The sequence below is a fragment of the Peromyscus eremicus genome, chromosome 13, assembly GCF_949786415.1.
Source record: "Peromyscus eremicus chromosome 13, PerEre_H2_v1, whole genome shotgun sequence".
NCBI lineage: Eukaryota > Metazoa > Chordata > Mammalia > Rodentia > Cricetidae > Peromyscus > Peromyscus eremicus.
The window spans coordinates 28,323,956-28,351,112 of NC_081429.1; the positions used below are offsets into that span (position 1 = coordinate 28,323,956).

Here is a 27,157-nt window from a genome sequence, read left to right on the forward strand (position 1 = left end):
GCTGGGACCCCATCTGGCTTTAACCTGTACAAATCTTGTATGTTACCACAGTCCTGTGAGTGCATATGTGCATCAGTCCTGTTGTGTTTGGAAGACACTGTTTTCTTGGAGTCAACTGTCACCTCTGGCTTTTACAGTCTTTTCTGCTTCCTCTTCCAACATTAATTCCTGAGCCTTGAGGGGAGGACTTTTATGAAGACATCCCATTTAGGACTGAGTTTTCTAAAATCTCTCAGTCTTTACACATTTTCCAGTTGTGGGACTTTGTGTTAATTCTCATCTTATGCAAGAAGAAATTTTTCTGATATGGCTTAAGTTAGCTGCTGATCTACGAGTGTAGTACTATATCATTAGATTACTATGTTCCTTTAGCCAAATAATAGTAGGTTTCCCCCTAGGCCCATAGGCTATCTAGTCTTAGTTTCTTAGCTACTTTAGCTGTGTCAGATATGGGTTCCATCTCATAGAGTGTGCCTTAAATCCATTCAGAAAGGTCAATCCTGTACCATTTATGACACTATTGCACCAGGGTGTCTTGCAGGCAGGTTGCTGTTGTAGGTAGCTGGGTGATATTAATAACCTTTCTCTTCCAGTGCATGCAGAGTATTTTCCAGCATCATGAATGCTAATCAGTAAGGGTAAAGCTTCTAGTTAGGCACCAGCTCAACTTCTCTGTGTTCGATGTCCTAAGTGTTTCTTTCAGCAGTAGGACCTTACCATCAGGTTATGGAGAACAGCCAATAAGCCTTGGCAGTAGCCTGTGATGTTTAGCGGTAGTGTCTCTATGGGACCCCTTTGGCCAACATCAATGTTCCTGGCACTGGTGGTTTTACTTGGTGCTAGAAGATGTCTAGTTGGGATATTGTCTCCCATAATATTTGGTGACTATTTAGATTGTTTTTGTTTTGAAACCTCAATTTCACATATGTACAGACACCTGATTTTTGACAGAGAAGCCAAAAGTACACACTGGAGAAACTGAATGGCTCCATGTAGAAGATTCCAAATAGATGTGTATCACACTGTACAAAACTCCAGATGGATCAAGGATCTCAACAGAAGATCAGATATCTTGAATCCGATAGAATAGAAAGTAGGGAAATGGCTTGGACTCATTGGCACAGGAAAAGACAGTAGCACAGGCACTAAGAATAACAAACAATAAATGGAAATCTCATGAATCTGAAAAGCTTCTATACAGCAAGGACACAATAGTCATCTTGATACATATGTCAGTGGTTCCTCCCATTCTCTGATCTCATGGCTTGAGCACTTTCCGTCTGTGATCTTGTCATTTCTCACACTTTCAACCTTAACAATACCTATAACTGTATTCCTCTCATTGCCACAATTTCATGTGCCCCTTATCTGACTCCTACCTTCCATCTTTCTATCCTTTTCTACCCCAGCTTTAGCAATTTCTTGACACTACCAAGATCTTTTTGTATTGGTGGTACCAACTTTGCCAGACCCTCATCCTCTTCATAAAACCCCTCTGTTCTTAAACTGTATAGTCAAACAATATGATCATTCCCTTGGGTTTATTTTATCCTTTATCTTTCTTTTACTTTATTACTACTTAAGTCATAATTCTGGATAAAATCCAATTTTGTCCTCTCTATACCAGTAAATAAAACCAGAGGTGAAAAAAACAGTTATATTAAGTCATTTCACTTTGAAGTTTTAATCATGGTGCACTTTCTGTTTTAGCCACAATAGAGAATCTAATATCTGCTATCTCACTACAAATAAATACAGAATTAGACAAAAACATAATACAGTAATTTCAAGGAAGAATGCAATCTTTTTTTTTTTTTTTTTTAAATGAGACCTACATTTATATCACAGTTATAGTGGGCATATTCATAAAGTCCAAGTGAAGACATCAGTTTTGGTTTTTTGGGGGGGGTTGTTTGTTTATTTGTTTGTTTTTCTGAACAAAGGAGAAAGAAGTACAAGTGCTCCTAAAGAGGAAGGAGCCCCAGTAAAAGAACTGAAATTCTGGGGTTGGGGATTTAGCTCAGTGGTAGAGTGCTTGCCTAGCAAGCACAAGGCCCTGGGTTCGGTCCTCAGCTCCAGGAAAAAAAAAAAGAACTGAAATTCTGCATTAAACAGTCCCTATAGGCTCTTTACAGTAGGTCCTCCTAACAGGGAAAGGCTGTGGTTGGGAGTCCTAACAGAAAACAGGCACTCAAAGTCTGAAAGCTGAGCTAAACTGAGCTGAGCTAAAAGCACAGAGTGATAGAGAGTTCTTGCCCAGCCAAAATGAACAGATATTAGGGAACATTTTATGCTTTTTGTTGAGACCCTAGAAGGAATGGAACCGATAAATGAGGTGGTAAACTAAAGTTTCATGCCAACTTTATCAGCACCACAGACAATTTATACTCTTGAGGGTTAAGAAAGGTCACATGAGTAAAGTTCTCATGAGTTCAAGCTATATAAAATTTCCATTGAGGCATATAAAGGATAGTTTAAACATTTAATTCAATAACAACAGCAAGTGATAATGAGTTATCTGAAGTAAACTCACTCCTGTGCTACACCTGGGAGGAGCACACCCAGGAGGGGCACAAAAACATATTCCAAGAATAGTTTTGTGTTTTTGAAGAAACTGAGGTTACAAGACTCTTGTCTTGTTTTCTTGGAGTGTTCTCACAAGCACTCAGAATTCTCCTCACATAATTCCATTCCTGGACAGTGTTCTGACATCAATGCTCTAGTAGAAAAGGCAAAATTAAAGAACACCTAAAGCAAAGTATTGCCAAGGAAGAACCAGGTGATCTGACAATAAATTTACTGGTAAAATCAAACCTAATGTCTTGAAGAAAAAGAAATAATTCATAATGTATGATTCAGAATGTCAACCTAAAATAGATCTATTGATGCAAAATTTTGTATTCTGTGAAAGAAAACTAAAGCCCCAATCATTTAGTTATCAATATTCCTAATGCTGTGACCCTTTATTTAGTACAGTTCCTCATGTTGTGGTGACCCCCAACCATAAAATTATTTTGTTGCTACTTCATAACTGTAATTTTGCTACTGTTATGAATTGTAATGTAAATATCTGACATGCAGGATATTTGATATGTGACCCCTATGAAAGGATCATTCAACCCCCCAAAGGGGTTGCGACCCATAGGTTGAGAACTGATTAGGGGAGAACCATGTCTTAGTTATTGTTCTATTACTGTGGAGATACAGCATGACAACTCTTACTAAAAAATAATAAGACAACTTTAATAAGACAACTCTTATTTTTAAAAAAAAAAGCACTTAAGCAGGGCTTGCTTACAGTTTAGAAAATTCGTCCATGGTCATCATGACTGGAAGCAGACAGGTCTGATGTAGGAACAGTAGCTGAGGGCTTTACATCTTATCCTCAGGCATCACGTAAAGAGAGAGACATTAGGCCTGGCATTGGCTTTTGAAACCTGAAAGCTCATTCCTCGTGACACACCTCCTCCGACAAGGCCACACCTCCAAATCTTTTTCAAACTATTCAATTAACTGGTGACAAGCATTCAGATATTTTAGCCTATGGAGGCCATTCTCATTCAAACTGCCAGAAGTCATGTGTGGTGTAGCATGTTTTAATCCTAGCTCTTGAGACACACAAACAGGTGGATCTTTGTGATGAGTTCCAGGCCAGCAGAGTACACAGTAAGGCCGTGTCTCTAAAATATAAATAAATAAATAGATGACTGATTCAAGAATTGAAAATTACTAGGCCCTAAAGAGAACCCCAATTATAAACTTAGTAAAGAACTTCAAATTAGTGCTTTGTGTGTGTGCATGAGTGTGGTATGGTATGGTGTGTGTGTATGTGTGTGTGTGTGTGTATGTGTGTGTGTGTGTGTGTTTTGTCTGAGGCAGGTCATCGCTTTGTAACCTAAGCTTTCCTTGATCTTCCTATTTAAAATAGCCAGGCTGGCCTCAAACTTGAAGTGATCTACCCATCTCAGCCCCTAGACTGCTGGTACTATAGGTGTACATGACCAAAGCTAACAATACTTAAAACGAAAGAAGTGGTTAGCAAAATGATAAGAAAACTGGAGAGTTTCAATAGAATTGGAATCTATAAACGAAATAAACAAAGCCGGATGTGGTGGTGCACACCTGTAGCCCCAGCAATCAAGATACTGAAGCAGAAAGATCACAGCTTCAAAGCTACCCTGGGCTGCTTAGCAAGACCCTGTCTCTAATAAGTAAATATCATGTAAGAACTGTAAAATACTTTGTAAAATTCATACATTATATGGCTGCGGAAGACAAAATTAGTAGATTCATAGGTTCATTATTAGAAGAATTCTCAAGGCAGTGTGTAGATTAAATACCTGGGGGTGGGGATGGACAATGTATGAACTAAATAGAACATAGTGAAAAGGTCTCATTTCTCTGTACCTGGAGCCCTAGGAGATGGGAGAGTGGAACAGTAACAAGTATTACTAGAAAAGGAATAGCCAGAAGTTCCTTAAAAATAAATAGTTTTGGTTAACTCAGTGAACTTGAAGCAGGATAAAGGAAGTTTAGTGTACTTCAGTCAAGTATAGATGTAATTCAGTGTAGATGTAGCCAACGGTTTTATCAGACAGAAAACACAGAGCCGATTCAGAGAAGAAAGCCAAGAGGTCAGAGCCAAGAGCCTCACCCTTTCTGATTCAGGGATCTTCCTCAGCCAAGAGAGCTCCCCAAAAGAGGAGCCCTCCTTCCTGTGTGTCTGTCTCTATAGTCTCTCTGTTCTGGCTTCTGATTGGTTGTAAACCCAATCATGTGACTGCCTCGTCACTGCCTGTATGTACCGCCCTCCAGGTCCTTAAAGGCGTACACCACCACTGCCACGCACTTGCTCTAATAGCTCTGACCCCAGGCAACTTTATTTATTAACATAAAATACCACCACAAGAAGTTCCTTAAAAATAAATAGTTTTGGTTAACTCAGTGAACTTGAAGCAGAATAAAGGAAGTTTAGTGTACTTCAGTCAAGTATAGCATTACCAAATTATAAAGGTCAAAGCCAAATAAATAGCCCTAGGGAATTGGTATATACTTGCCTTTTCCTCACTCATATGGAAGCTGGAAATAAGTGAAAGATCTTTATTATGTTTTTATTTATTTATGTATATGTATGTGTGTGGACACACATGGAAAGATCAGAGGACAACCTGTAGGAGTTAGCTCTCTCTACTATGTAGATTCTGGTGCTCCAACTCAAGTCACCAGATTTGGTAGCAAAGCACCCTTACCCATTAAGCCACCCCTGCCCAAAATTGTCTTTAAAGTGCTTAGGAGAAAATTGTTGACTTACCACATTTATGGTACATCTAAAAATAAATTCAATGGGGCTAGAGTGATGGTTCAGTGATTAAGAGCACTCAGTGCTCTTCAAGAGGACCTAGATTCCATTCCCATCACCCACATGGTGACTAACAGCTGCCCATAACTCTAGTTACAGGGGGGCCAGTGTCCTTTTTTGGGTCTGTGCATGTGGTACACAGGCATAGATACAGACAAAACCACCCACACACTTAGAATAAAAATAAATCTTTAGAAAGTAAAATAAAATAAATTCCATGGTAGTAACACAAAGGTCACAGGGTATAAAACAGTAGTAGGTAGATAGTTCTGAGTTTCTGTTAATATGTAGAGATTATAGAAGTACTTATTTAAAGTAAAGCGTAAGCCCCAGAGAAGCATATTGCAATTCCAGTAGAGTGTGGTTCAGTGGTAGACGACTATGGGGAGTGTAGAGTGCTCACTTAGCATGCACTAGGCCATGAGTCTGATCCCTAGCACAAAAACAATCCACTAAAATGTAATGATGAACAGTGCTTGCTTAATCAAAATATAAAGAGGACCAAGGAATAGATGGGACAAACAGCAAGTAAATGGGATGATAAACCTGGCAGTGGCAAATACCTTTAATTCCAGCACTCAGGAGGCAGAGTCAGATGGTTCTCTTAAGTTTGAGGCCAACCTGGTCTATACAGTGATTTCTAGGATTGTCAGGGCTACACATAGATACCAGGTCTCAAAAAAAAAAAAAAAAAAAAAAAAAGGAAGAAAGATGATAGTTAAACCTATGCCCATAATTACATTGTATGTAAGTGCACTAAATATTCCAGTTAAAAGACAAAAACCAGATCTTAAATATATGCATCAGTGCCAGACCTCTAGTACACCCCTATCGCTCCTCATATTCCTTTTGAAGCAGTGTCTCTCCCTGGAACTAGCGCTCATTTTTTTTTTCTTGGCCAGGCTAGAAACTGACAAACCTCAGAAATCCTCTGTATCTGCCTCACCACCCATCCCTGCCCTTGCAGCTGCCATCATAAGTGTGCATTGGCCACCTAGTTCATTACATGAGTGCTGGAATCCCAGCTATGAACGGTCCTCATGACTTTGTAGTGCTCTTAACCACTGAGCTATCTTTCCAGCCCCTATAGTACTATTTTTAAGAGATACACTTTAAATATATAAGCTGTACAAAATGATTAAAATTCAGAGGGTGGAAAGAGACATACTATGCAAAATATTAGCCAAAAGAAAACCTGTGCAGCTGTGGACTTCAAGACAAGAAATATTACTAGAGACAAAATATCATTGAATGATAAAAAGGTCAGTTGAACAGGGAAACATAAAAATCCAAACAGGTATAACTAATTACATATCTGTAAATATACATTACATTAATAAACATTTAAATAAGCAGAATCTAAACAATTTATAGATTTTATTTTGGCAGGAAAGTGCTAGGGGTTGGAACTAGGACCATGTATGCACTAAGCCAGCATTCTACCACTGAGCTACCACTCCAGCCCCCAGATCCCAGGCTTCAAAAAAGGAAAGGATAATAATATATTGTCCATCTTTGATTACTGAAGAGGATTAACATGTAGCACCAACAGTTTCTATTTGCTACTATTATTTTAGCAAAATAACCTCAACAAATGTAAGCAATAATTAAATACTTCATTGACAGAAAGCAAAGCCATTACAATCAGTTTTAAGTATTAAGTATTAGAGGTCTATCTTCTTTTTATTAAAAACCAGTTATGAAAGGCTTGACTTCCTGCCATGCTCCAGAGTTATGTCTTACTCAGCATCTTAGAAACAATTGTCTTTCTGAAGATTGAGTGGAGGCCATTTCTGCCATGCTTTACTTTTAAATATGTTGGCATAAAAACTTTCATTAGTTCTGATTATCAGAAAATTCTGAAGGATCAAATCTTGAATGAAAGAGTTGTTAGGAATTAGGACTGAAGTATAGTTCAAAGGTAGAGCATGTGTTTAGTATACATAAGACCCTGGGTTCAGAGACTGGAGAGACAGCTTAGTGGTTAGAGTGCATTGCTCTGGTGGAGAACTGGAGCTCAGATCCCAGCTCCCACATCTTACAAGACGCAGCTGCTTGTAACTTCAGCTCCAGGAGTTCCAGTGTCTCCTTCTGTGCTCTGCAAGATCCTGTTCTCTCCCTCACTTCTTTGCCCTCTCCCTCTCCATTCCCTCTCCCTGTCCTCCCCCCTCTCCCTTCCCTCTCCCTGTCCCCCCCCCTTCTCTCTCACACACACACACATACACACACAATTAAAAATAGAGCAAATCTTTAAAAACAAACAAAAAAAAAGGCCCTGGGTTCTATCTCCAGCACACACCTCCCCCCACAAAGGAGAAGTAATTGGTACTTAAAGTTAGTTTTGTGGGTTCAGGCTTATTTAGATTAATTAATATTAGTCTATTAAGAAGTACAAAAGCTCATAGGCGTATATATTCAATAACAGAAGTTCTCCAGTTACAGTAAGCCCTCATCGAATGTTAAATATTGGGTCCTTTCTGCATGTGTATAACAACTTCTGGCTTTATTTCTGTAGCAGGGAAATATATTGGATTTCACTAAGAGGTACTATTTTCTTAGATGAAAATATTCTTCAGTTTTTAAGATTTTAAGTATTTTGAGGAATCCCTTATTCCTTAGAAAGTCATAACTAAAAATGGAAATAGTTCTATCATTTTTCATTGTTTGAAAGCAATCATAGTTGCTGGGCAATGGTAGTGCATGCCTTTAATCCCAGCACTTGGAAGACAGAGGCAGGCAGATCTCTGTGAGTTCGAGGCCAGTCTGGACTACAGAGCAAGTTACAGGACAGGCTCCAAAGCTATACAGAGAAACCCTGCCGTGGGGGAAAAAAAAGAGTAATCATGGTCAGTGAACAGTCTTACTGCTGGTGGTCAGTATAAGATGACAGGAGCCGGGCGGTGGTGGCGCACGCCTTTAGTCCCAGCACTCGGGAGGCAGAGCCAGGCGGATCTCTGTGAGTTCGAGGCCAGCCTGGACTACCAAGTGAGATCCAGGAAAGGCGCAAAGCTACACAGAGAAACCCTGTCTCAAAAAACCAAAAAAAAAAAAAAAAAAAAAAAAAAAAAAAAAAAAAAAAAAAAAAAGATGACAGGAAATAAGATGACAGGAAATAAGGGATGGCCTGTCTTGGCTGGCAGGGAAGGTGATAATGGGATGTGGCAAAGAGTCAAGGGTTTGCTGGCATGACGTGTGTATTAGTTGCTTTACATGTTGCTGGAACAAAATACCTGACTAAAGGAAGGAAGAAAGGGCTTATTTTAACTCACAGTTGAAGGTACTATCCCATCATAGTAGTGAATCGTAACTGTAGAAGCGTAAGATACTGATCTCATTGCATCTAGTCAAGAAGTAGAGAGAGATGGAAGCTAGTGTTCAGCTCTGTAGCCGGAAGGTTCCTCAGCTGCTTATAAAATAATTATTCAGAGGCTTAATATTTGTTATCAATTGAATGGCCTATGGTAGGCTTCTTACTAGCTAGCTCTTATAACTTAACTCATTTCTATTAATATATAAGTTGCCATGTGGCCGCAGCATTACCGGTCTGCTGGCATCTTGCTGCTCCTTCTGCGGAAGCTGGCGTCTCTCCAGACTCTCCTTTCTTCTCTCCGTATCTCTGCTTGGATTTCCCACCAGCTGATAAGCTGTCTTGCCTTAGGCCAATTCAGCTTTATTTATCAACCAGTCAGAGCAACACATATTCACAGCATACAGAAAGACATCCCACAGCTCAGCTCTTTCTCCTTTATATTCAGTCCAAGACCCGCCCCCCCCAACTCATGGAATGGTGCTGTCCACAGTTAAATGGGTCTTCCCACCTTAACCTAGCCTAGATAATCCTTCATAAGTATGCCTAGAGGCTATCTTAATCTAGATGATCCTTCACAGCTATGCCCAGACATTTTCTCCTAGGTAATTCTACCATCAAAGTGAGTCAATGTCTAGAAGAGAAATTTAGGAAGAGTCCACTTGCTACTTGGGACAGTGCACAGTAACTCATTAATCATGGGAGGAAACTTACAAAAGAATAAAAGAAATAAAAGTTTAAGTGGAATGAAAAATTGGTCATATTAAAATATAGATTATCAGCCCAGTGTGGTGGTGCATGCCTTTAATCCCAGTACTGGAGGGAGAAGCAGGTGAATGTCAGTGAGTTTGAGGCCAGCCTGATCTACTGAGTGAGTTCCAGGACAGGCTCCAAAGCTACACAGAGAAGCCCTGTCTTGAAAAACCATGTGTGTGTGTGTGTGTGTGTGTGTGTGTGTACATACACATATATCTATAATCATTTCTCAGCTTTTCTTTAAATAAATTGATGTTTAAATTTTATTCTAGTCTCTGTTGAAAATGTCTTTTCACTAGGTAAGTTTGGTATGTCTTAGTTAATGGCTAGGGTATTTACTCTGTTTTGCTCTTCATGTCTAGGACCATTATTTTTAACGTTTGAATGTTAACCTTAGGTATGGTAAACCGTGAAGTTCTGGAACAAGTGGAGCGAGGGTACAGGATGCCTTGCCCTCAGGGCTGTCCAGAATCCCTCCATGAATTGATGAATCTTTGTTGGAAGAAGGACCCTGATGAGAGACCAACATTTGAATATATTCAGTCCTTCTTGGAAGACTACTTCACTGCTACAGAGCCACAGTACCAACCAGGAGAAAATTTATAATCCAAATAGCTGTGTGCACAGATCTGCCAAAACACTTGTGTGAGTTCCTCATGCACAGGAATGAGAAGATACTCTTCACTCTGCATGTTTCTTGTGGTAAACTGGAATTCCAGATATGGTTGCACAAAACCACTTTTTTCCCCCAAGTGTTAAACTCTAAAGTACCAATGATACATCTTACAACTTACTTCAGGGTCCAAAGAAAGCTAAGATATTGTGACTGTGGGTGATAGCATGGTAAGAAAGAGCAACAAGACTACTACTGGTTACTAGTCACTTCCTTTTCTTCCCCAAACTCAGAATTGCTAAAAGAAAACTATTTATTGATATGGACAAAACTTGGGCTGTTATATCACTGTAAAATCTAAAATCAAAGAACTTCATGGGACCAAATAATTCCATTCCAGTTTTTAAAAATCTTGCATTTTTTTCCTCAAAAGTTAGGTTTTTGTTTTGCTTTGTTTTGTTTTTCTATTTAACAGCTGGCATGTAGTCTTAACACAGATCTCCTTTTGTGTGGAACGGGCCAAGTCTTCCAAAAGCAAAAAAATGGATTATAAACAGCATCAAAAACTTGATTAAATGTTAGATCACAGCCGTGGAATTTGGAAGCATAATACACTGTGTTCACATTTAGTTCATAGAACTGGAAAGTAGAAAAACAATTTTTTTACTTAAGTCATTTCTTGAATTGTTCAACTTAGAATAATAAGATAACCAGAAAGTGAGTTAATCTTTTGCAAGGTTGTATTGATTTTTTAAAGGCAATGTACAATTGAAATTATACTATCCAGTCCAAGGGAAAAATCTTTTAATATCTGCATAGCATGAAAAATAAAAACCCAGCATTTAAGCAGTCCATTTTTAAAAAATAGATGGTGTACTGTGAGGTGTTGCTAGTATGTTTTTATGGTGATGGGCTCCACAATAGAAAACATCACTAGATCAGGGACTTGAATGCACTTTGCTTGTATTGAGTATAGAATAGGAGAGAGGAAAATGTATTTAAATAAATATGAGAGAAGAAAATGGGAAAGTTTTACAGGTATTGGGATAGGATGGAATGTTTAATGTTGGTGTTGTGGAGTGACAACATGGCTTTTCTGGCACTCAGAGCTCCTCATTAGCTATTTTTAGACTTTAAAAGTTGTAAAGTATGACTGTAAAACTCATTTTCTTAACATATACACTAAATAAGTTTTACATCCTCAAAATAGTGAAGATAAGGTTTAACACTAATTTCAGTGGCCCATTTTTATACAGAACCTTTTTAGAACTCCAATTTTCAAATCTCTGAAATTTCACTTACATTTCAGATATACTTGATGATTATCGTATTTTCCTTTCATAATATAATTAATTTGAGGGAGAATACTTACTCTGAGTAACAGTAATTTAAAGAGGGAAATTTTTGCCCACTCAAAGTGCAGAAGTAAAACATTCAAAATGAGAGCTTTTCTAACTCAGAAATTATGAAATATTAATTTGAATTGAGTAGTGTTAATGGTTTAAGGGTCTAGCAAGGAAAAAACTGTCTGCTAAATAAAATAAAAGTCTAATATTTATGTTTTTAAATGCTGTATTTTATAGTTACACTTTAAAATGTTATATCAAGTTGTCTTATTTTCAGCATATAATTTTAAACTACCATCATTTTAATCACAAAATTTAAAGATCTGTGCCATGGTAAATTATGTTCAAATTTAAACCTTTTTAAATGTGACAAGTGAACTTCAAGCAAGTTGGCAAAAGTTCTGGTACTAAAAGTTGTGTTTGTTTTCTTTTTACTTAACCTATTCAGTACTGAGTCCTCTGCCAAGAGGGTCTCCTGATAAGAATGTCGTCCTTATTTGCCCTGATGTCTACAGTTTGTGACATGAGTGTTTTAAAGGGCTTCATGTGAACTATGGTATTGTACTTTTTCTAAGGATTCTTTAAAGAATAATAAAATTACGTTTATGTACTAATTCTGATTAGAAAAATAAGGCAGGAAAAGTTGATGGCATTCTTTAGATTTTAAATAAACTGGATGGGGCAGTTCTTATACTAACACTTGTATAGTAAGGATACAACACTAACTTAATGTGTATTCAGTTTAAATTGTTATGTATTTTTGAATTGTCAAGAAAAAGTTTTGTACATTTGAAGATTTTTTTTTCCAACAGCTTTCATCTTTATTGTCTTAACTTGGAACTTTAACCCTTACCAAAAAAGAAAAGTTGGCAAAAGCAGCCTTCTAGCACACTTTTTTAAAATAAATAATGGTAACCTAAAACTTAATATTTTTATAAAATGTTGAAATATTGTTTTGTGGATAATTAAAATAAAAATCTTTGTTGAATGCATCTATTTATCTTTTCAGTTGCTCTTTATATTTCCTCAATTATGTAAATATTGGTTATTCTGAATTTATTCTTCCATTGGGAAATTAAAATCAGTTCTTTCTTAAGTTTAGAACACTATTGAACTTATTTCACATGATTAATTTCCTGTGTACAGTAAATGACATTTTCTAAAATTGTATCAGCAAATACAGCCACTGTATCACATAGAGAAACCTGGGTGATTTAAGTGAAGCTATTTACAGACAATAGGAAAGATAAAAAGTAGAAAAGTCACTTTACTTTCCTAAAGTTGCACAAACATCTCTATGTGTTCTACAAATCTCTTTTCACAGATTTAATTAAAATAAAATTTTAAATGTCTAGTCAAAAGCTTTTGTGATTTTCAGTTCTACAGTTGTGTTAATTACTTTTTACTACTACTTCATGTGAAATTGTTGCCCCTTTTCATGATTTCCAAAAAAAAAAAAAAAATCACAAATTACAATCAACACAATACTTTCTTCAATTCATTGTTTATGTAATATATTAACAATCTACTAGAATGTTTTTCCAGCTGGGCATGGTGTACATTCTTCTAATCCCAACACTTGGAAAGCAAATATCTGATTTCTACACCAGCCTAATCAACATAGACAGTTCCAATCCTGGTGTGGGATGTCTTTTCTGTACTCTGTGAATATGTATTGCTCCCATTGGTTAATAAATAAAGCTGCTTTGGCCTATGGCAAGGCAGGATAGAACCAAGTGGGAAATTCAAGCAGAGATACTGGAGAAGAAGGTCAGAGTCTAGGAGAAGCCAGCCAGCTGCCCAAGGAGTAAGATGCCAGCAGACCAGTAATGCCACGGCTATGTGGCAATACGTAGATTAATAGAAATGGGTTAATTTAAATGTAAGAGCTAGCTAGTAATGAGCCTGAGGCATTGTCCAAGCATTTATAAATAATATTAGGCCTCTGAATGGTTATTCGGGAACTAGTGGGAGGGAGAGAAATTTCTGATTACAAATGGTACCCAATGTAGGGCATGTACATCCACATAAAACCTGAGAAAGCTTTAAAAAGATTCTAATGCGCAGAAATGGATCCACAATGGGCTTCCTACTCTTTCATGCCAGCCACAGTGTAGGTGGAAGTTTCTCTGCCACAGGCCTGGTCCCAAATACCCAGCAGCTATATTTTAGATAATTGACTCCGAGGCTTAATATTACTTATACTCAGCCAGTAGCTCAGGCTTATTACTAGCTAGCTCTTACACTTAACCCATAATTCTTATCTATGTTTAGCCATGTGGCTTGGTACCTTTTCTTAGTGCAGCATTCTCATCTCGCTTCCTCTGTGTCTGACTGGCAACTCCTTAATCTGCCCTTTCTTTTTCTAGAATTTTACTAGTCTGGTCACCCCTCATATACTTCCTCCTTGGCTACTGGCCAATCATGGTTTTATTAAACCAATTCAAATGACAAATCTTTACAAGACCATTTTCCCACAGCACCATGGTGCCCTCGAAATAGAGCTGGCTGCCAACCACCGTGAGCCAAGCCACACAACAGGCTTCCATAGTCTCTCACAGGAGCCACTGCCTGCTGGCTTAAGCTATCAGTACAAACTCCAGCAGCGTACTGCAGGGCAGGTTAAGGTTTTTGCTCATATAGACAAAGGGTCAGAGATAAACAATAGAAACAGATTCAGACAAAAAAGGCCCCTAAATGGGTCACAATATGTTTGAAAAATATACATAGACTTGGAAGAGAAAAGGTATAGACAGTCATAAAAAAGAAATACATAATTTTAAATTAAAATCCTTAAAGGGGGAATAAAGGAATATAAAAAAAAAAGCGACATAAAAATGAAAATGAGATTCTGGATACTGTATGTTATTGTCTTTGAATTGTTTGACTGTTGAGGAAGGAACAACAGCTGCTAAAAGATGTTTGATTATAAATGTTGCTGGATTAACCCAACTTAAATATTTAAAAAATGTCTTGACTTCAGAATTTACTTTGGGAAAGAGGTTTTGCTTTTGTTTCCAGTGGAAACTAGAGGCTATGGGTTTGTTCCAGGTTTAGATGGACCAGATTTGATCAAGGGAGACCTGAACCTTGACAGGTGATACCTATCAACAAAGGTTATAACTGGTCTTCCCAGGACATGACCATTATCTCTTATTTTCTCAGGGACCCTAAAGATAGCTCGTCCACAGACAGCAGGAGCAGTTTGGAGAAAATGACGTCCACATTCTCAAGAGGTGGGGGATACGGATGGTCTTTGGTTATTTGGTGGGTTATGAATGTTTGTTATATTTAGGGGAATATAGGATAAAAGGGCAACTATTAATCTCATATTTTGCATTGGCATGGATTTTGGTATAGTGATACAAATTTAAAGTTAATTTTGTTACACTATGTATATGTTTCTGGTTTAAAGGATTTTTGTATATTGATACAAATTTAAGGTTATTTTTGACACAACATTGTATATATGCTTCTATTCTTGTTTAAAGTATTGTACCTATGCAGTTCATTTAAAAATGTAAAATTCTGGTTTTTGAAAGCCATTATTATAAACTATTTAGGATAATCAAACATAGGTTAATAGTCATTTATAACAGTCAAATTTGTAGATATATTAGACATGTTTCTAGATCATACAGAGATATATTTTAGATAGATAAATGGTCTTCAAATACTTCAAAGACCTATAGAATATGGCATTTGAAATGTTTTGTTAACTTAGGGTTTTTCATGACAATGAGACAGCTGCTCCTGGCAGCACCAATCTACTTCATAAAAGGATGATGGGTATTGAAGAACCTCCATAGGAGTTTGCTTTCATTGTGGCAAGGTTAGCCATTTAGGCAAGAAACAGCTTATGCCTTGACTGCTTGACTATGCTCTCTAAACTGGACGTGCAGGACCCACAAGAAAGTGAATGCTGAACTTTGCCAGAACAAGATGGGACAATCCTTCAGGGTTCCTGCTTCACAGAAGAAACTGTCAGACATTCTTCAGGACACAGAGGAAAGCAACTGATGAAATTTGCCAAAATAATAGGGACAGTCCTTCAAATTTCCTACTTCACTAAGGAGTCTGCCAGATACTCTAGGCTTATAGGCTGAAGATCAATGCCCAACATTACAGAGGAATTTTGGGTGCCTGTCCAGGCAGCCAGATGTCTCTCTCATTCTAGAATTTTGGAAGTTGCTTGTAGTGCACTTCTTGTTTACTAAGGTAATATTATATCCTCCTGGGGTCTTTGATGGAGTTGAAGACTAGATAGTTATAGTTTTCCTTAGTTATGATAAAAAATAAATTAGATAGGAAACTTTAGACTCACAAAGATAGGGTAGATGATAGAGTATTTTCTTTAATTTTGCCAAATACAAATAGGTTAAATATTGTAACTGTAATTCTTGCTTAATAACTATTTTGTTATATGTAATTTTACTATGTTAAAGTTAAAACCTTTTTTTGTTAGACAGAAAAGGGGAAATGATGTGGGATATTTTCCTGTATGCTGTGAATATGTATTACTCCCATTTGTTAATAAATAAAGCTGTTTGGCCTTTGGCAAGGCAGCATACAGCCAGGTGGGAAATCCAAGCAGAGATACAGGAAAAGGGTAGCGTCTGGGAAAATCCAGCCAGCTTCCCAAGGAGCAAGATGCCAGCAGACCAGTAATGCCAACGCTACATGGCAATACATAGACTAATAGAAATGAGTTAATTTAAATGTAAGAGCTAGCTAATTATAAGCCTGAGGCATCGACCAAGCATTTATAAAAGATATTAAGCCTCTGGTTATTTGGGAACTGGCAGGTGGAAGAGAAGCTTTCAATTACACAGTCCAGCCAGGGCTACACAGTAAGACCTTGTCTCAAAAAAAACATTTTTTTTCCTAGTTTGATGATTTGCTTTTAATGTTACATGTGCTTGATTGACATTTAAGTTTTACATTTATATTTTGCCAAGTATATTCCTTTTTTATGCTTAGAAAGCATTTATCTGCCCCAATATTAAAAATTCATGTCACCTCTTTTATAGTTTATGCTTTTTATTTTTAATGTTTTGATTCATTTGGAAGCTATTGGAATAGAGAACATGACTTTATAGTGTGTTATCTCTTATTTTCCTGTAGGTTTCCAACTGTATGAGTAAGTTTCTGTTCTACTAGCCACTCCCAAATACCCACAGAAGCTTATATTAATCATAAATGCTCAGCCGGTAGCTCAGACTTATTACTAACTGTCACACTTAAATTAACCCATTATTTTTATCTATGTTTAGCCACATGGCTTGGTCCCTTTTCTCAGTATGGCATTCTCATCTTGCTTCCTCTGTTTCTACCTGGCAATTCCTAACTCCACACTTCCTTTTCCCAGTATTCTTAGTTTGGTCACCCTACCTATACTTCCTGCCTGGCTACTAGCCTATCAGCATTTTATTAAACCATTTGAGTAGCAAATCTTTACAGTGCACAAGAGGATTATTCCACAGCATTTCCCCTTTTTTTAATTAAAAAGGAAGATTTTTAACTTTAACATAGTAAGATTACATACAACAAAACAGTTATCAAATAAGAATTATAGTTATCATATCTAGTCTATTTGTGTTTGACAAAATTCGAGAAAACACTCAATTATCTATCTTATCTTGGTGAGTCTAAAGTTTTATATCTAATTTATCTTTTATCATAACCAAGGAAAACTATAATTATCTAGTACTCAACTTCATCAAAGACTCCAAAAGGATGTAATGTTACATAATGACAGGGACATCAGGCTGCCTGGACAGTCACCCAAATCTTTCTATAATGTTGGGGCATCCATCTTTGGCCTACAGTCTTAGCATATCTGACAGATCTTTTTCAGAAACAGAAAAATTTGAAAGACTGTTTATCTTGTCATGACAAAGCTTGGCAGTCACTTTGTGTCCTATTTGTCAAGATTGTACATCGTACTTACTGTCAGCAGTTGAGGCAAGGGCAGTTTCTTGCCCAATAGGCCAGTTTTGCCAAAAGGAAAACAAACTCCATATGGAGTGTCTTCAGTGCCCATCATCCTCTCGTGAGTAGATTGGTGCTGCTAGGAGCAGATGTATCTCATGTTCAAAAGAATTCTAAGTTCTTAAAAAATTTTAAATGCTATATTCTGTAGGTCTTTGAAGTGTTTGATGATTATCTAATTGAAATATGTTTTTGTATACCTAGAAAACCTAAATGACTGTAAGTTTGACTATTATAGATGATTATTAAATTGTATTTTTAATTAAACATTACATTTTTAATTGAGCTGTATAAACATAATACCTTAAACAAGATTAGAAATATACATATAGTATAACAGAAATAACTTTAAATTTGTATCAATAAACTAAAATCCATACCAATGTAAAATATGTAAGATTAACAGTTGTTTTGGGCGTTAAAATAGATTCAACAATCTACCCTTTTTTCTTGTTATAAGAATCTGCCCTTTTTTCCCATTATTTCTATTTCATATCCCCCTTCCTTCTTTAGAAAGAAATTGACTATGACCAATAACAATTTATAACCACCACCCCCCTTAAATGAAAATAAACATAAACAATATTTTGGGAATTTGGGCATAGTTTTCTTGACTACTCCCTGTTGATTGGTGCTGATAATCTTACGGGGACCCTGAGAAAATTTAGAATTATGGTCAAGTCCTGACTGGAGTATTTTGTGCAGTTGGTCCATCTCAGCCTTGAAGCTGTTTTGGGTGCAGAATTCAGGAAACTGTAACAGAGGTATGCTGAAACATTGAATCATCTGGGCCATCTGTTTTTATTGGTGTCTGGTCCACTTGTTCTGAAAACATAGGCATTTTTAAAGGTAACATATATCTGTATTAATAGAAATATAAACTGTTTTGTACATAAGCCAGCCAAAAATTTTTGTTTTTTGGTTTAGTGGGTAAAATATACGTCCCATGTCTTGTAGTTACTTTAGGATTATTTTCCCATGTCTGTAGTCAGGATTTTCAGAGGTCTTCCTCAATCAAACATGATTTATCTTAACCTAAAATGAATCCATAGCCTCTCATTTTCTGTAGAAATAAAAGCAGAATCTCTTTCCCAAAATAATATATCAAAGTAGAAGTAAATTTAGCAGCTTTTATAATCAAATGTCTCTCAGCAATTAGCTTGTTAACAGTCAAAAAATCCAAAGAAAACACAATAATATATGTAATCCAGATTATATTTTTCATCTTTATGTGGCTTACTTTCTTTATATTATTTTATTCCCCTTTTAAAAGATTTTATTATTTTAAATATATTTTTAATCTAAGGCTGTATATATTCTTCCTCTTCTCATTTTTAAGGCTACACTCATTTTTTAAGCATACTGTAACCCATTTAGAGGTCTTTTTGTCTGAACCTGTTTTTACTGTATATTTCTGACCCTTTTTTGTTTGTATGAGCAGAAACCCTAAATCCACCATGCAGCACATGCTGGTACTGCAGTTCATGTGAGCCTGTAGGAACCCATCATGCTGTAGCTCAAGCCCACATGCCACAGCATGTCTGTACCAAGGCCCGTATGAGAGGCAAAACTAGGAAGCTGTTTTTGGCTCCATTTTTGTGTGTGTAGAATCCTTTTTTTTAAAAAAAGCTTTCTCAGGCTTTGTGTGGATGTATGTGTGGCGCGTTGGAATGCCATATGTAAGCAGAAGTTACTGTCCTGCCAGCAACACCCAAATCACCAGCAGCTGCTTCTCAAATTACCATGCATAGACTTATATTGATTATAAATATTTGGCCAGTAGCTTAGGCTTATTACTAACTAGCTTTTACACTTAAATTAACCCATAATTCTGATCTATGTTTAGCCACATGGCTTGATACCTTTTCTCAGTACAACATTTTCATCTTCCTCTACATCTGGCTGGTGACTCCTGGCTTCGTCCTTCCTTTTCCCAGCATTCTTAGTTTGGTCACCCTGCCTATACTTCCTGCCTGCCCAATCAGTGTTTTATTAAACCAATTCAAGTGACAAATCTTTATAGTGTACAAGAGGATTATTCCACAGCACCAACACAATAAAAAAAAATCAAATCGGTCTTACTGCCTTGTGTGTACAAAACTTAGCTTGGATATCATTGGCCTTGCTAAGTATTGGTATTAGAAGATGACCAGCCTCTAACATCTGAGATTCCACTGCTCTCAGCATGCCATTGCAGAACTCCTGAAGGCCATTGTATTAGCATTCTCTAGAGTAGCAAAACATATAGAATGAATCTATATATGTATAGAAAGGGGATTTATATAGACTTGTTTACAGGCTGTAGTCCAGCTAATCCAACAATAGCTGGCTATGAATGAAAAGTTCAAGAATCTAGTAGATTGCTCAGTCCATGAGGCTGGAGGTCTCAGCTGATCTTCAGTATACCCTAGAAGCCCAAAGAAGTCAGCTCTAATACCAGTGAGGGAATGGACTTGCTAGCAAGGTGAGAACAAGCAGGCAAAAAGCATGACCCTCAGTTTAAAAGCAGGGAATTATGTAGATGTAACCAACCGTCTTATTAAATAAGAAACACAGAGCCGATTCAGAGAAGAAAGCCAAGAGGTCAGAACTAAGAGCCTTACCCTTCCTGCTTCAGCGATCCTGCTTCAGCCAAGAGAGCTCTTCGAAAAAAGGGGCCTACTTCCTGTGTGTATGTCTTTATATAGTCTAGCTGTTCTGCCTTCTCATTGGTTGTAAACCTAAACACGTGACTGCCTTGTCACTGCCTGTATGTACCGCCCTCCAGGTCCTTAAAGGCGTGCGCCACCACTGCCACGCACTTGCTATGGCTCTAAAACTCTGATCACCAGGCAACTTTATTTATTAACATACAATTAAAATCACATTTCAGTACAAGTAAAATACCACCACAGAATTAAGCCACATAAGTTGAGTTGTCTTGATTAATTAACCTTCACATTGTTAATAGACAATGGAATATTTGTGATTAAAACAAGCAGTATGAGACTGACAGGATGGCTCAGTGGGTACACTGCTTGCCAGGCAAGCCTAACAACCTGGGTTTGATCCCTGGAACCCTCATAAAAGTAGAAGGTAAGAACCAGCTCCTCAGAGTTGTCCTCTGACCGCTACATGCACACGCCCATACACAGTGATAATTTTTTCTGAATGTTTCTAAGTAGCCTGTACCCAATGCTATCATTTGCTGATTGCCTTGCTCCTGCTTGAAGGCTTTTGCATAGGCTCTTCTCTTGCTCTCTGGTTCTTGTTGTATCGGGTCAAGAAGCTTTGGTGAAGAGTCAAAGTGTTTGCTTGGCTTCCTCTCTGTGAGTTTGAGCCGCAGACTCCTTCCAGCCAAAGGTTCCTCTCGGTCAGGCTTCTCGGTCTCTGTTCTGTGGGTCTGACAGTTCCGGTTCTGCATCTTCCGCCTCTAATGGTGACATTTTGCTGCCCCTCTACTTACTATAATAGTTTTTGTGATTCCTCAGTTCTGCCCGCCCTTTGTAAGTACGGCTTACCTGGATTTTGGTGTGCCGTATGTTTTCTGTTAAGATAGTGATTGATAATTTGTCACAGTTCTATCAGTGGCAAAACAACAACAACAACAACAAAAAAAAACCCTCATGTATCAAAGTGTCTGTGTTTTGGTATATCTGATCACACTGTGTAACTCTGAGACTGTGTTAATAAAATTAACCTTGGATCAGGGGGGCAGAGCCAGTGACTAGTTGACAGGAATTAGCCATAGAGAATATGGAGGAGACAGGGATACAGATAGGGAGGGAGACACACAGGAAATGATAGGGTGGGATTTTGAGAATTGAAGTCTATTTTGGGCTAGGACGTGTGGAGATACGTGCCTGCTGGGTCTCCACTAAAAAAGGGAAGGTCAGTTGGTTGCTATTCTGCTGTTTCTTTGATCTATCAGGTTTTCACCCCAATATCTGACTCCCAAGTCATTATTGGTAATAGAACAACTTAGATAAAAACAACATGTCAGCTTATATAAAAGTAAATTTGTCAGTGGAGTATATACACACACACACTATTAAGTCAAAAATTACCACAAAATTTTATTAACTATAAAGATAACATACTAAATCTTGAGAATATTAAAAACTCCAAAACTGGAACATTCTCTCTCTCTCTCTCTCTCTCTCTCTCTCTCTCTCTCCATATATATACATGTATGTATATACACATTATAAATTTGAGAATATATAAATTGAGAATATATATACACATATATACATACATCTATACACACAGTTTGTCTAGTAGGTTTGTTGGTTTGTTTTTAATTGATGTGCCATTTATGGTAAAACACTGAGTATGACTAGCTATCAGCCTCAGGTAAAGAATAGTTAGTCATAAGTAATAAGTAGGAATTGGGAAATGCTAAGAAGAGAAAATGAAACAAAAATATGTATCTAGAAACAATGTATGAAAACTTCCCAGTAGGAAGGCCCCTGGCCTTCAGGAAGCATCTGCCAAGTTCTTGCACAGTTACTGCAAACCTTCCTTTAAAAAGGTACACATCCATGGTCTGTGGTGGTTACAGGAGTACTGAAATAATGGCCAGGCGAGATAATAATGTACAAATCAGGGCGGTGGATTTTGGTCCCTGGTTTTAAATATTAAACAGAAGAATAAGTCAACTAAGTGTTTTCAAGATGCTTGGGGGAACACTGGGCTCTGCATGTGCATGGGGAGAGTCCAGCTCCACTTAGATCTGAAAGGTCTCCAGGCTTGCTCAACAACGCCCTACCCATTGAGCTGTTTTACCTGCCATTTGTCAGTGTTTCTTACAGCTTCCAGACGAGATTGGGCGTGATTGGGGTGGTAGGGCCATAGATTTTTAAAGCTTTCAGTCACAACGCTTGCATCTTTTTTATTAAACCTTCCCTAAGTCATTTTTTTAAGAAAAGATATTTTATCTGTGTATATGTCTGTGTGAGTGAATGCCACGTGTATGAAGATGCCCTTGGAGACCATAAGGCATCAGATTCCTTGGAACTGCAGTTTTCAGGCAGTTGTGAGCTGTGCCTGACATAACGTTGAGAACTGTATTCTGAAAAAAACAGTAAGTGCTCTATCTAAACTGCTAAGCCATATCTTTGTCCTATCCAGTATTTTTTTTCTACAATTGTTGAAGGTTTGTCCCTTCTTTCTTTCTTTCCTTCCTTTCTTCCTTCCTTCCTTCCTTCCTTCCATTTTTGAAAGAAAGTCTCCCTACCTGTCCTCAAAATCCTGGGCTCAAGGCGTCCTCTTGGCCTGTCTTTTGAGTAGCTGAAACTGCATGTGTGTCTCACTGCAACTACACCTGGGGTATTGTTTTCTTATTCTGTTCCAATTTTTCATTACTAGCATGTTGAATATAATTGAGGCAGGCCCCAGAGTCTGAGTGTTGTCTTTGGTGGGGCCTGCTTCCATGGTACACATTTGTAGGTCAAAGACAGGACAGTTTGTGGGGGTAACAGTTAGATTCTCTCTTCCCATGATTTGGGTTCTAAGAATCAAATTCAGGTTGTCACATTTGGTAGTAGGTACCTTCTTTATTCGATGAGCCATCTCCCTGGCCTAGACCACAGGTTTTACTCTCCCCAAACAGAGTTACCTTGTGTTCTGCAAACTTGTTAGCATTGGTTCTGATAACTTGGATGAGAAGGGAGTAAATTCCAGTGTTCTACGAAGATTGTTACTCATAACATTCAAGGAGGAAAAAGAAGAGGGCTACTACCTCTTCTTTTTCAATCTTATTTCTTACCTTGCGTATTAGTGTTCAGTGTAAGTGAGAAAAGCAAACACCATGTCCTTGTCCCCAGTTTTAGAGGGAAAATGAATTTTAACCATGAAGTCAGTCGATTGCTATTAACATTTTCTCTAGATACCTATTATTAGGTTGAAGTTATTCTCATTGCTACTTTGCTAAGTATTTTAAATCATGAATTAATACTGAATTTTATCAGATAACTTACTGCTTTCTCTCAACATCAATGTAGTATGTTTTGTCTGCCATTCTCAGCCTATTTGTGCTGCTGTAAGTAATTTATAAGGACCATAAATTTACTTCCTAACAGTTCTAGAAGTTAAGCACCCAGATCAAGCACTAGATAGGACGCTAGTCTCTATTCCCAAGACCACTCCTTGAATACCATGGTTTCACATAGGATAAGGGAGGAGATGACTGCTCCAGTCCTTTTATAGAATCACTGATTCCGTTAATGAGGGTAGAACCCTCATGATTTAATCACTTCAATACTATTACACTGGCAACTAAGTTTCAGTGTAGGAATTTGGGACACATGTTCAGATTCTAGCATCATCCACTGACTTTCAGTCTGTCCATATCTACTCATGGGTTCCCTACATGCAACATAGCTTCTGACAGTGTTGTGGCATTCAAATCCACTGAGAGAACTGGAAGGCGTAGGCTCAATTCAAATTTAGATTAATTTATTCTTACTTCTAGCAGAAGGACAGCAGCCTTAGAGCCAAACAGCATGCCCCATGGAAGCAGGGTTAAGGTGGGGTTTTAAAGTAGACTTTAGAAAGCTTGTATTACAACTATCTATGGAATCAACAACTGGGCAAGAAGACTGTTTTACTTCCCCCAGTTGTTTCTTACTTTCCTGCTCTATAGTAATAGAAAGACCACTTCATCCCTCTCCCATGTGGTGATATTTTTAATTATACTGAAATGTGATTTTATTTGTATGTTAATAAATAAAGTTTGCCTGGAGATCAGAGGTCATTAGCGAGCCAGGAATAGAAGTCAAGTGGTGGTAGCCCATGCCCTTAATCCCGATCACATGGCAGGCAGAGTCTCTGTGTGGTCAAGGACACAGCCATGCGTGGTGACCTTTGAGTCTTTAATCCCAGTACCAACCATAGAGACCAGGAGGTCTGTATAGACAGGCAGTGACGAGAAAGTCATTGAAAGGACCAAGCAGATGCCATAACAGGCTGCTCAATCTTCTCTCAGAGATCAGGCCTCAATTTCAATTTCCTGAGACTTGAGCAAGCAGTTTCTGGGAGGGCCATGAACAAAAGACATAGTCCTTGCAGTAGCTCCCTTTCTGCACGTACTCTGACTGCTCAAAGTTCAGCCAGATGTTTACTCTCTGGGGCCCCTCACCAACTTAGAGTTATGTGCAGTACGTGCTTGGCCAGCCAGCCCCCATGGTGGCTCAAGGACAAAGCCTGGGACTTGTGCTGGACTGCCCCCAAAGTAATAAATTGTAACCACCAACCAGTAAATTCAAAGGTTACATACCCTCACCCAATTAAGAGAGAACAGAGATAAAAATAAACCAATCCGAGTTGCACCCGTGAAAAACTCCCCCAACCCCCCTGAAGGGCTTGTGGTTTTTTCCTTTAAAAAGCTAGCCACTCAAAGAAAAACCAAGTTCCTCCTGGCCTCACAACTACGAGTGAGTGCTTTGGATCGAGCTTCCCTGCCCGCGGCTTGTAAACAAACAGAAATAAACCATGCTATTGCATTCTGTACCTAAGGTCTGTGGTGGTTATCTTTGGGGTCCCAATCTGGGCATAACAGTCATGTGGCTGGGCTTAGAGCCAATGAGAAGGCAGAACAGGAATAAAACTCGAGACACACAGGAAGAAGGTCTCTCTTTCTCTCTCTCTCTCTCTCTCTCAGGGGAAGGATGGCAGCGAGTGTAAGACAAGGTGGTCTTGGCTCTTTGCTAGTGCTTGGATCTCTTGGGCTTTTAACTCTGTATTTGGCTCTGTGTTTCTTACTTAATAAGACTGTTTGGAATTTCATCCATACTCCCATAGCAATAAGCAAGTGTTCCAGAAGCAAAGGCAGCTGTTAAAGCCTCACAGCCCCTTATCCTATTCTTACTTCACCTGCAGGCCACTAGGCTCTCCCAACCATTCCAGAGCAAAAGGTCAACAGCCCTGAAGCGACACCTGGTTCCTTCCATTAAGTTTCTTTAGTCATCTCAGGACCTGTGTTAATCATCACTCAGGTCTGAGCACTCTAATGACTGAGATAGAGTAGTTCATCTCCGGGCAGGCAAAAACACAATGCCACCAGGTTAGGGCTGGCTGCCACATGCTCACAACCACTCCTGATTGATGCCTAAGGATTAATATAGACCATATCCATTTCCCTTGCTCTTTGTTCCTATTTTTGTCTTCCATGTGATTTTTTTAGGATTTTATATAACTATATTCCACTTCTTTCATAGCTTTCCAGTTACACTTGTCTTTACATTTTCAATGGTTGCCCTAGAATTACATTGTACATTAGTTCTAATGCCCTACTAATTGATCTCATCCTTCTAGATCTTCCCTTTATTAGCTTTAACATGGAATAGGTAATCCCTGCTTCCCTCATAGGAGTTTGCTGGGAGTTCTATAAATGATACACAACCATCCTTTTACACTGTGCTACCCAAATTATTTATTCTCAGACAACCTTTAGGTTCTTCCCTTGGGTCATCAATTAAAATCAGATTTTAGCAATTAACTTCCAAATCCTGAGGCAAATAGGACTGATTAACACTTAAGAGGTTGGTTCTCCAAGAGAAAGACAAAGATCCAGCCACCAAGCCCTAAGTCCATGGAAATCTTTTCCTGACCAGCACACACCATTTTAGGAGAAAGAAATGAAGCTAGAGGGTAATGTTTAGACAACAATATTTTATATTAACATCTGCACTTCAGACTTCTGGGTAATTTTCTGGAATAATGGCAGCCTGGTGCTTAAATTCCCACAGGACCACCATCAACTGGAGGATATGGCTTCCTTGTTTAAAAAAAAAAAAAAAAAAAAAGCAGGTGCCTGCCGCTGTGCCCACAACCACCTGGGACCTCATTCCTTTTCCTTTCTGTTTCTGCCAAGGCTGTTCATTGCCAAAAGGATTCATCTAATATGGATCATGCCCATCTTTGAGCAGCATAAATGACATGAGCACTCTTAAAAATATCCATGCCCTCCCTACAGGAACACACTGGAAGGACAGAATACCTGTAGCATTAATTTCTAGCATTTCATTTACTATTCACTCGGGAGGCAGAGACAGGCGGATCTCTGTGAGTTTGAGGCCAGCCTGGTCTCCAAAGCGAGTTCCAGGAAAGGCGCAAAGCTACAAAGAGAAATCCTGTCTCGAAAAACCAAAAAAAAAAAAAGAAAAAGAAAAAGAAAAAAAAAAGAAAGAAAGAAAGAAAGAAAGAAAAAAAAAGAAAAAAGAAAGAAAGAAAAACCATTTCCCCAGAGGTACGAACTGCATGGCACATCACATGTCAGAAAATCTGTTTTATTTGAGGGGTGTGTGTGTGTGTGTGTGTGTGTGTGTGCCATAGCAGGCACGTGGAAGTCAGAAGACAGCCTCAGGTGTTGCTCCTCACCTTGCACTTTTTTTTGACACAGGGTCTCTTGGTTATACATTGCTCAGTGTGCTTGGCCCATGAGCTTCATTCCGGTATCTGTCTCCAGTCTCCCTATAGCAGCATAGACCCATGCTACTGCCACTAACTTTAGATGGGCTTTGGGGATTTCAACTCACAACTTCACACTTGTTTGGCAAGAGCTTTAACCACTGAACTATCTTCCCAGCATCAGTGAGCTTCTGATGGGATATGAAAATACATGTACATGCAAACTTTGAGTCGAGGAGTGTGGAACGTGGCAGTAGAGAGGGTCTATATCTCCACCATCTTCTCAGCACTCTGTTCTCAGATGGATCTTTCCTGGAACACACTTTGTAGACCAGGCTGGCCTCGAACTCACAGAGATCCTCCTGCCTCTGCCTCCTGAATGCTGGGATTAAAGG

At 38.3% G+C, this 27,157-nt stretch overlaps 1 protein-coding gene across 3 annotated transcripts in view; it reads left to right on the forward strand.

The window, feature by feature from the left end:
* Nucleotides 1–12,373, forward strand: part of Yes1 (YES proto-oncogene 1, Src family tyrosine kinase) — a 68,257-nt gene extending 55,884 nt beyond the window's left edge. For all 3 annotated transcript variants that reach the window (XM_059277918.1, XM_059277916.1, XM_059277917.1), the window contains exon 12: nt 9,820–12,373. In XM_059277918.1, the coding sequence (XP_059133901.1) occupies nt 9,820–10,028 (209 nt within the window). In that variant the 3' untranslated portion in view covers nt 10,029–12,373. The remainder of the gene's footprint in view (nt 1–9,819) is intronic.
* Nucleotides 12,374–27,157: the final 14,784 nt, after the last annotated feature.